Source organism: Gadus macrocephalus, chromosome 4 (genome assembly GCF_031168955.1).
Source record: "Gadus macrocephalus chromosome 4, ASM3116895v1".
NCBI lineage: Eukaryota > Metazoa > Chordata > Actinopteri > Gadiformes > Gadidae > Gadus > Gadus macrocephalus.
The window spans coordinates 12621208-12632785 of NC_082385.1; the positions used below are offsets into that span (position 1 = coordinate 12621208).

Below are 11578 nucleotides of genomic sequence, written 5' to 3' on the forward strand. Positions count from 1 at the left end.
TAGTGAACTGATGCGGTCTGGTTTTCTTTTACCTCTTGGCTTGCCTTACTTTCGGGTTTCGTGGCTATTTTCTCGCGATATTTCCCGCGAGCTCTCTCTGTAGCGGCACACAGGATTGTCAACGCTGGTCTGTGTGCTAGCTAGAAAATCTGATAAGTTGGCAAATTCCACGTGATTAATAAAATTCTTGTTTAACTAAATAACAGCAAACAACAACAATCAACATGAGTTTACTCGCCAAAATCGCGGAAATTGAAAATGAGGTAAGATCTAAGTAGCTGGCAATGTATCGAAATCAGTCACGTTGTGGCTAGCTACCTTAGCCTAGCCAGTGCCACACAGTGGGCCTCTATAATCAAACAGCTGGGAGGGCAACACTTGGTCTTTAATTCGTTCTGAGGTGTAGTGAGGTGAATGCACTGAGCCTGAGTGGTTCCGTGTTTACATTACATATTATTATATATAACGTAGTGATGTTATAGGCAGATAGGTCATCTTGAGTAGTTGTGTATTAATGTTCAGCAACACTAACGTTACTCCTTTAATGGATTGCTACCTTTAACAGCACCACACATCAGACCTCTGATACCGTACTAATTAAAAAAATAACACACACCTCACTGTCTCTCAAATGTAAATCTTTAGACTGTTCTTATTACACCAACAAGACATATTGTAAACATGCCAAGATGTTAGCTGTCCACGATACTGATTGCATGTAAAGGTAACGGTGCTACTCTTTCTGCTGGGAATGGTAGATGGCCAGGACGCAGAAGAACAAGGCCACATCCAATCACTTGGGTCTGTTGAAAGCTCGCCTCGCCAAGCTGAGGAGGGAACTCATCTGTCCCAAGGGAGGCAGCGGCGGGGGTACTGGCGAAGGTGAGAGATGTTCCTGTTGTATACGACCGGTCAGACTGTTTTGATTAGTAGGTTTATTAGTGCAAGCAGTAGCCTTAAAGTGGACGTTGGCACACAGCACCAGCTCTTGCTACTGTCAGTCAGTGATGTAAACACATTTTTGTTCCACTTAAAGTAACTTTGTTCTCCAATCTGACCAATATTGATTCATGATGGCTTGAAGCCCAAATGACAAGAAAACATTAAGTTAATGGGATATCCACATTGGACATGGATATTGAATATGGCATCCCGGTCTTAAAAGTACTAAGCCAAAGTAAACATTAATACACAAAGTCATTGTCTCCAGTTGTTTTATTATATTATATATTATATTATTATACAAGAATGCAAGGAGCTGCTGTGTTTCTACATTAAGTTTCTCAGGAACTCCTCATGAAGAACTTTTCCTCCTACCCCCGTCTGTTCCTCCAGGTTTTGATGTGGCCAAAACGGGTGATGCCCGTATCGGGTTTGTGGGCTTCCCTTCTGTGGGGAAGTCCACGCTGCTTAGTAACCTGGCGGGGGTGTACTCTGAGGTGGCGGCCTACGAGTTCACCACCCTCACCACGGTGCCCGGCGTCATCCGCTACAAGGGAGCCAAGATCCAGGTAAACACCTGGAGCGACGGTGGGTCTTATACGGAGCGGTATCATGAGCGTGCAGGTGGATGAATACTCTTGTCTTCTCAGCTTCTGGATCTGCCAGGAATCATTGAGGGGGCCAAGGACGGTAAAGGCAGAGGGCGACAGGTCATCGCCGGTGAGTCCATTTGTCCCGTTTGTATTATGATCTCAGGAAATGGCCTCCATTGGCAGAAAAGACCCAGTGTCACAGGGGCCTAATGGAACTCCCCCTCCTCCTCCTCCTCCTCCTCCTCCTCCTCCTTCTTCAGTGGCCCGGACCTGCAACCTGATCCTCATCGTACTGGACGTCCTGAAGCCCCTGGGCCACAAGAACCTGATCGAGCACGAGCTGGAGGGCTTCGGCATCAGGCTGAACAAGAAGCCGCCCAACATCGGCTACAAGAGGAAGGACAAGGGAGGCATCAACTTCACCGCCACTGTACGTACCATTCACTCAGTGACCTCCTCCATTCAGTCTTGAAGGCCTGAGTACTCATTAAGGGGCAGCTAGGGGTTGGCCAACGTGCTCAAGGAGGCGTACAAGTGAACTGGGAATGTTGGGGTTCCAATTGGACCCTTTCAGCTGGATGTCGCCTCACGCCGTAACCACTACACCATCCTCCCCCAGAACTAGACAATAAGGTTCCATTGTGTCATGTCTACATGGGTCTAGTGTGTATTGTTATATCTCCCCGCCATGGGTCTAGTGTGTAAGGTTATATCGTGTGTCTCCTTGGGTCCAGTGTGTTCAAAGTGAGCTGGACAGTGACCAAGTGAAGAGCATCCTGGCAGAGTACAAGATCTTCAACGCCGACATCACCCTGCGTGGAGACTGTACCGCCGATGACCTCATCGACGTCGTTGAGGGCAACCGGTAAGCACTTGATCATGCAGTGTCTCAGTTTGAATTGAACCATCTTTCCTGGATCTTGGATTATAGCTGTAAAAAGCACTTTAGTTTCACTTCAACCTCTTTAATTCAGACTTACTCAAGGGAATAGTTGAATTGACTGTGGATACACAATGAGTTTATATTATTTCATGTGTTGTTTTTTCATATGACCATATTAACGACAAATCAAACAATTGCAACAGGATTGTCCCTTTTGTACTGTGGCTCAAAGCCCACCTCCCTCTCAGGGCCCACCTCCCTCTCAGGGCCCACCTCCCTCTCAGAGCCCACCTCCCTCTCAGAGCCCACCTCCCTCTCAGAGCCCACCTCCCTCTCAGGGCCCACCTCCCTCTCAGAGCCCACCTCTCTCTCAGGTCCCACCTCCCTCTCAGTTTCCACCTCCCTCTCAGAGCCCACCTCCCTCTCAGAGCCGACCTCCCGCTCAGTCCACCTCCCCTCTCGGAGTCCCCCTCCTCTTGGGGTCCCTGGGGTCCACCTCCCCCCTTGGGTCCCCCTCCCCTCTCAGGGTCCCTGGGGTCCCTCTCCCCCCTGGGGTCCCCCTCCCCTCTCAGGGTCCCTGGGGTCCCCCTCCCCTCTCAGGGTCCCTGGGGTCCCCCTCCCTCCCAGGGTCTTGGTCCCGTGCGTCCCCCTGCTCACCTCCTCCTCTCCCCCACAGGGTCTACCTCCCATGCATCTATGTGCTCAACAAGATCGACCAGATCTCCATCGAGGAGCTGGACGTCATCTACAAGGTGCCCCACTGCGTGCCCATCTCGGCCCACAGCCGCTGGAACTTTGACGATCTGCTGGAGAAGATGTGGGATTACTTGAAGCTAGTGCGCATGTAAGTGCTCCCCGTTCCTATCTACGCCAGAGGGCGCCATAGAGTAGTTTCCAAGCAGAATGAGCTCTAGGACGTTGCAGTTAGGGGAGACGGTACCGGGACCCTCTCCTCACCCGCGGGCGATGTGATATGTTGTCTCATGTGATGTGTTGTGTGTTTACTCGACAGCTACACCAAGCCCAAGGGCCAGCTCCCTGACTACACGTCGCCGGTGGTTCTGCCCGACGACCACACGGCTGTGGAGGACTTCTGCCTGAAGATCCACAAGACCCTCATCAAGGAGTTCAAATAGTGAGTAGCGTACCCTCAGCGGTGCATGAGTCTCCTCCTGACGACCAATTGCTATTTATATATTCAGTGGATAGTGTGTTATGCAACACGAAAGAGAATATCCCTCATGTGTTCATTAAGGTACCATACATGGGTTCAGACGTTGATGTAGTTGACATTATTCATTTATTACAATATTCAGCATTAAAGGTCAGTTTGCTTGAAAGCTGTCTGAGAGGGTAGCAGCATCTCAGACAGTTAAGTATTTGCCGCTCCGTTTTCTCCACGTGAAACGGCGTCTGGAGAATGTGACCTTGAATGTAGCAAGGACGATGTGATATATTTTCATTTAATTAATGGAGGATTTTATGTGGTCGGAGCCTTTGTTTGATTGGCTGGCGCAAAAGTGAACACACAAACCATCTGTCTGTTGCAGCAGTAGAGGAAATATCATGGATTTCGATTTTTTGATGTCATAAATCTGTGTTGTGTGTGCTGACTGAGTTATCACGGTTGTTTATCCACATAACATTAACTGTATTGCTTGCACGTCACCCCTTGGCGATCGGATCATACATTCCCCAATCGAGAATAACCATGATTAGACAATATGTAAAAAGAGACCATCACCGGACAATAGCGTGTGTAACGTGGTTTCCTTAGGAGACATGGCAGTGTGAGTGTGGGCCTGTAACGTTGTTTCTTGTAGAGCTGTGTGTGTGTGTGTGTGTGTGTGTGTGTGTGTGTGTGTGTGTGTGTGTGTGTGTGTGTGTGTGTGTGTGTGTGTGTGTGTGTGTGTGTGTGTGTGTGTGTGTGTGTGTGTGTGTGTGTGTGACACGTTGTGTCCTATAGAACTATGGCGGCTATCATTGTGTGTGTAACGTTGCGATGTGTCCTCCCCCAGCGCCCTGGTGTGGGGGGCCTCGGTGAAGCACAACCCCCAGAAGGTGGGGAAGGACCACGTGATGGACGACGAAGACGTCATCCAGCTGGTGAAGAAGTAGACGCCCATCGCCATGGCGCCCTGCTCGGCCCTGCCCCGTTCCTCGTGCCGCGTCCTCCACCACCCGGGACGCGTCCCACAACGTCTTGACTTCACCAACGTATACCAGTTGGATTTGTTACTGGTCCAGAGAGAAATCCCTCGGCCCGTGTTTAAATACCTTTAATAGTTCACATTGAATATCGACAAATGAGACTTGGGGAGAAGAATAGAAACCTGTACAATAAAATGCTTTTAAAGGGCTGTTTTGTTCAACCTGTTTTTCACTGGATTTGACCCGGCATCGATTTTTAAATACGTAAGACGACTGGGCTGTATTTAATGGAGTTTTTAGTAATAAATACATTTGATATTACACAGATATAAATTAAAAGATCGACAAAGATATGGCCTGAGGGAGATGTGATGAAAGTAGCATCCAATATATTGAATTTAAATGTGCAGCACCTTATTTTTCACACAAAAGAACATAAGAATTGTTATAAAGTTAATCTCAAATTCAGCAGCAAACAGTTTTTTTCACATTTTCTTATCATACAATAAAAAAAATAAGTTGTGGGACCACACAAAAATTAAACGGGCTGCCTGTCTTTTATATATATATATATATATATATATATATATCTCTATACATCTATATATCTATATCTATATAGATATATATAGATATATATATGAGACAGGCAGCCCGTTTAATTTTTGTGTGGTCCCACAACTTATTTTTTTTTATTGTATGATAAGAAAATGTGAAAAAAACTGTTTGCTGCTGAATTTGAGATTAACTTTATAACAATTCTTATGTTCTTTTGTGTGAAAAATAAGGTGCTGCACATTTAAATATATATATATATATATATAGTCCTACTCCATTGCACCAAAGCTAGTCTTATGAGAAAAAAGGAAGCCCCCATGCATAGGCCTACAGCGTCCCGTCCATGGCGCGTGAGAAGAGGTTCATTAGGGCTCCTGATTTATAGGACATTGACGATGGGGGCAGATAGCAGCCCATCCCCTCGCTTTAGGACTGACGTTCACTCAGGCTAATATGTTCATTCAATCAGACAGTCTGGGGACGTCTAAAGCAGCTGTATGGAGACCCAGCTGTGCTCAGCTAAACCACATTCTGAGCAATGTGAAGAACAGCATTTCATCCTCTATGGGATGGCTGACTTATCCAATGTAGTCGTTATGGGGCGGTTACTGCATACACATGGCAAGGCAACTTCATTTATACAGCACTTTTTATACACGAGGCAGACTTAAAGTGCTTCCTGACAATAAATAAATACAGATATAGATATCTACAGTATATTGATTAAAAAACATGAAACTTACCTGAAATAAGAAATGTATCATGCTATGAGCATTGCGAAAAAAGAAATTGTTGTTCAATTTCAAATTTATAGCAACATAATAAAAAACAAATTGACGCAAAGTGGTTTCCCAATATTGAAATCTTAAAGCTTTTTGAAGGTAAATTAATACATAAAGCCAATTTATAACTTGTTAAAAATGAATCACTAACTTCTTTGTCTATAAGTTTGTTTATTCTATTCTATTCAAAGTAATAGTACCATTAATATGAATAAAAACGATGCTTCGTAGCACTGTACTTCATCTTTCCTTCCATCCAAGTTTTAGATGGACGGAAAGATGAAACAGTGCTATGAAGCATTGCTTTTATTTATAGTAACGTTTTTATAGTTTGTGCAAATTTGCACAAATTGCCATATTTTTTTTTTACATCTTTGTTGTGTAAAATGGGCTTAGATTCTAAGCCCAATTTACACTATAAAGAGGTTAAAAAACAAAAAGGCAATTTGTACAAATTTGCATGGGAGACTTAAACAAACACGAGAGGTGCGATCTGCAACGCAGTGCGCATCGTGTCGTGTCTGGCGTCTGCCGTTCACTCTGAGGGAGAAATGTCTACTTTGAGGAAACGCTGCACGGCCCTCAGGCAGCGGTGCATGTTCAGTAACAGCAGGAGCAACCGCACAGCAGACACCCCCACCCCCACCCCCACCCACCACACCCCCACCCACCCCCACCACTCCCCCACACCCACCACTCCCCCACCCACCCCCACCCCCACCCACACCCCCCACTCCCCCACCCACCCCCTTTCTCCCTGTAAATTACAGCAGCACTTTAGCTAATGAAAGAGTTGAAGACCGGCCGCTAATAAAAGCCATTAAGTGAATAAAGCACTTCCCCCTCTAACGAAATTAAAGAATCTGCCCCCTTCAAGGGGGGGACGGAGGGAGGGGGGGGGGACTGTATTAATATTTATGAAATGCGGACCCCCTTTCCTCCCAAACTCCCTGAACTCCAAATCAATCCCACCCCTCCTTCCAAGTCCTGGTTACATTTCGACCTATCCCAGAAGGAACTGGCCCCCCCCCCCCCCCCCCCCCGACACACACCACCCCACCCCCCTCCTAACGGGAAATAAGGAGGACAGGGGACTTGGGGAAGGGTGATGGAGGAGATGCAGACAGTCTCTCTCCCGGGCAGCCAGCGACTGGACCTCCAGCCTGCTCTGGACACCCAGCGCTCCTTCACCACTCGGCCCCCCGGCGGCTCCCCGGCGCCTGGGGGGGGGGGGCGGCCGGCGGCCAGGCCAGGCCAGCAGACCAGGTGGGTGTTCTCTACAGCAGCAGGAACAGGGAGCAGGGCTTTGTGGAGACTTCAGATACTAGAGTGTATGATGTTTGTGGTACGATCCTTTGCTGCATGCTGTTTGTTCCATCTTATGTAGTGAGATGGGTCGTGGAATATGGGTGACTATTTCTTTCTTTCTTTATATTTCTTTCTTAAGATGATTTCTTACTCGTTGTCTAGTTTGTTCAGTTTTTCTGTATTTCAAGTTATGCATTTTTTTTTTCATTCTACCCAAAGCATCCTTGACTGCTTTATTTAAACGTGGAGGACGAAAATGCTTTGAACATACAAAATTCAAACATGTTTTCAGTTCTTTTGAAAATTGTACTGATCGAACTAATAGTTGGAGCTTGCCTGTTTGTTCTAGGGATCAGGAACAACCTTCCTATTATTAAGTAAACAGAAACGAAAAGGGTAAGGAGGATCATGCGTCACATCCCACCGGAGATCACATCACAACCATGCCTTAAACCAACCCATCTCAACATTACCAGCTCTTGACCTATCTCATGCCATAAATCATCTCCACTAGCCACGAGAAATCTCGTTTTCCCTAGACAGCATCGGTACATTTATCCAATTGCCTCACACAAAGTGGCTTTGTGGCAAGAGGTGTAAGTTGATTATCATGATGGGCCTTTAGGTTTGGGTTAAAAGGTCCCTTGGGACCCTAGAACTATGGTAATAAGATTGGCAAACATTTGGGATGGGGGATTCTGTGAAAGGACCTTTTAGCTGATAGGCATCTTAACTCCTGACATTGTTCTCGTTGACCGTTAACATGGTTAGAGGAACATGTCAGGATTGGTCGGTCCCAACGGTGATCAAACGGCATCTGTCCACAGATGTCTTGAGACAATAGCGATGCAACCATGACCATTATTGAAGCCCTTGCCACCAATAGCACTTTGCTCAGTTCAATGGTTAGAATAGTTAGAAACTCGGTGGCTGTATTCTCAGTTGAAGGCTTGTGGTTTTAACAAGATGACCATCTGAAGCTAAACTCTAGAGCGTTGAACCCTTGAAATGCCCGATAGTCAGAGGATCTGGAGTGCATTCAGTAACAGGCATCTCGAAAGATCTCACTGCGAAGAAAATTTCCTTTTAGTGTCGGATATTTTTACGTTTCATCGTGGAGTCATGTTTCACGATATTTTCCTCGCTCGTTGATGCGTCGATGTCTGCTAGGTTGAGGTAAGCGGGCGATGGGTGGGGTTTGACGCAGTTTGTACGCAGTAAGGGTGGTCCCACTTTTTCCGCAGTGTGACCCCATGACTAATTCCTTTTCGTAATTTTGCAGATGTTCCTAGCCGCACTACATCTTACGAACACCTCCCCCTTATCGCAGATTTTTTGCAAAGCCCCCCCATGTCATTTCAGTTCATCACTTCAGGAGCTCCGGCTCCTGCCTCACACCTTCTCCACCACCACCACCGAGCACCATATCCTCTCCTCTCGGGATACCAATATCCCAGAGTCGGGGATCGGCTTACAACCCTTGTTGAAGAACTCAAATCTTTTTAAACCTCTTTTTGTTTTTTCTTTCTGCAGTTCCGAATGAATGATTTTTCTTCATTTTTTCACAACTTCGTCCACCATTATCCAACAATTTACTACAACAACTTAGCTCGTGAAGATTGGATCATTCGTTTAAAAAAAAAAAAAGGTTTCCTTTCTTGCATCTTCAAGTAAGTCCTACTGGGTGTTCGACATCCGTCCCCTTCAGGGGGACTGGGTTGATGCAGTTCACCAACGGGTGGATGTCTTTGCCCAGGACCCCATTGTGCTTGATCTAACCATGCAGTGCGTCTTCTGTCCATGGTTGTACCAAGCACCTTGGAGGCTTGCGAGCACTTGTCTTCTCTTTCGCCTAACCTGCTTCTACGTCTTGTTTTACACTCTGTAAGGTCGATGTCAATGTAGTTGTTACATTTTTATAAATCTTTCCAGTCCCTCTTTTTAACTGATGCAAAGCAAGAAAGGAAATGTTAGACTACGTTTTTAAAAATCAGAGCAAATATGATTTAAAGAAATATGCATTTTAATAGATTGTATCTGACAACTATGTGACTAAAGGTTACGCATCAATGCTACCGAGGTAACTTCAGAATTGTTGGTTTTATCCTAAGTTTTTGATACTGTAAAGTATTCTCTAATTTGTATTACTGCAAGGCTAAATGTTGAATAGTTAACAAAAACGTAATTTACCGGACAATTTCCAGTGAGCAATTTTTTTTTTATGACACTACTTCTGAGGATACCTAAATCAATGTGATGTTACCGCTATGTTTCATACAAGCTGTACTCTACTGGTGGGCAGATTGGTCGATTTAACGAATTGCTGTAGGGAAAGGCTTTCAAGGCTTTTAATACACGTAAGCGGTAGAGGTCATATGTTAAAACATGCTGCACTCGACGATGTATGAGGAGCACAATAGCATCAATCTGGACAAAAATGAAATGAATGAGCATCTGGTCCAGATACAGAACATTTATACACTTTGATCATTGATTATTATTCAACATCCATCCATATATATAAAAAAAAAAGGTAAATAGCCTTGAATGTCTGCTTTAATTATTAACGTTTAAGCACACTAACTTATCTGTATTTTCAAGAGTTAAGGGTCAAAATGACCCGACCAAAGCGGGTACATATTTTCTGCAACTCGCTAAAGGAAATTGGTTTTCCATGCTGAATGAGAACAGCACTTTTAGACATGTTTTTTTCTTTGATTGTCCTCTCTGCTTATATTGTACCAACATTGTGTTCATTGTTGAGTTCATCTATATTATATTGGTTTCAAAGATTTATTTTTTCCCCATGTATGCTTGAAGCGAGCACCCCATTTCATATCAATGTATTTGTCAATGAATGTGTAATAAACAGATTGATTTAAGCACCCAGATTCTCTTATTTGTATTCATTTTCCCCACAAATGAAAAACGACATAGAAATCAATGAGCGGCGATTCTCTGCCGACAAGACGTCATGGTCCTTCTCCAAGACACTTAGACGCAAAAGTGATAAGCGCTAGCAATCAGACAATATGAAGGTGAACTAAAGAGCAGAGTTGGAAGAAATTGGTGACTGGTAACTGGTAATTCAGTTACAAATAAATTACGTAAAGCACAGAGATGCTTAGGTTTCAAATCGTGCCATACGAGACCAAACGCATTAGCCATAAGTCATGAGCCACGCCCTGACACTGTCTGGAGCACGACGCGCCATAGAAGCCTGCCATAAAGGCCCTGATGGACGACTCAGCAATGACCACAAACCTGAACACTAAAGCATCTTAAGATGATAAGATTGATATTCACCCAACAGGCCATTTGGGAAATCTTAATCAAACCGAGTATTTATAGACGGAACAGAGATCTGACCTCACCTCAGTGACGTCATGGCAAATTAAACATAGCTGGGGGAGAGATATCATAATTTATACCACTTATGCACTGTAGTATATTCACTTTCTGAAGACTTTGGGACATCATTAATCAACATCCCCTTTCGGATGACGCAGTGCAGGCTAGATGCCATGTTTCAACAGCTGACTTAACTTAAAGAACTGCGACTTCGCTCTTGCATCATGGATCGCCATGGCACCGAGTAGTGACTGCAGTCTACGTACCGCCGTGCAGTCAACACCTGTTGCATTCGTTGGCCACAGCCGAACTTGCTGCACCAATGCGCAAATGCACTGAAAGGTGAACGCGAATCAAGGGAATTTGCGTGCTCTGAAAGAAGAGGCCGAACAAAGTCGCTTGATATTTAGCTGACGGCAACATGTATGATCACAGTAACGGTAAGGACTTCAACGTCACAATACAAGTATGAATTTATGATGCATGAATTCAAACAATTCATCTTCACTCTAGTGATGTCACTATATTTAAATATTTAGTAATTTGGGTTTGAATCAAGGTAATATTAATATTATTTTGTAACAATTGTATAATACATCTTATACAAGATATTCCATACAATATCTCATCTCAACAGAAAGCCTTTTACAACTGATTTGTTTGAGCCAATATTTTTATTCAATGACTTTACAATACCATTCAGATGATAAAATAGATTGAATTATTGCTGAGCACTAATCTAGACTCCCCCTTGAGATGAGATGTGTATTTAAAGTCACAATTTACTGAGTAAGGACTGAGTTGCCATGATGATTTAAGCGAAAAGTGGCAAAAAGCTTTTTTTCCCAGGTGTCCTTGAGGCAGACCAGGAGAACATGGCTGCCTCAAGGACATGAGGAGAAAGATTAAGTCTGTTTTGGACACTCGCGCAAGCAATACTAACTTGAGTTGTGTTTGAACATGATTACGACGGCCAGATGCCAAAGTCCAATGTAAACCACAACACTAGA

The 11578-nt window shown here is 44.6% G+C and overlaps 1 protein-coding gene across 1 annotated transcript; it reads left to right on the plus strand.

Annotated features, from left to right (window-relative positions):
• The first annotated feature begins 75 nt into the window (after positions 1-75).
• On the plus strand, positions 76-4778 carry drg1 (developmentally regulated GTP binding protein 1). The gene is made up of 9 exons (XM_060050304.1): positions 76-263; positions 759-882; positions 1336-1511; positions 1593-1662; positions 1796-1965; positions 2270-2400; positions 3095-3262; positions 3431-3553; positions 4437-4778. The coding sequence occupies exons 1-9, from the start codon at positions 225-227 to the stop codon at positions 4534-4536; spliced, it is 1101 nt and encodes a 366-aa protein (XP_059906287.1). The 5' UTR covers positions 76-224; the 3' UTR covers positions 4537-4778.
• The last annotated feature ends 6800 nt before the right edge of the window (positions 4779-11578 follow it).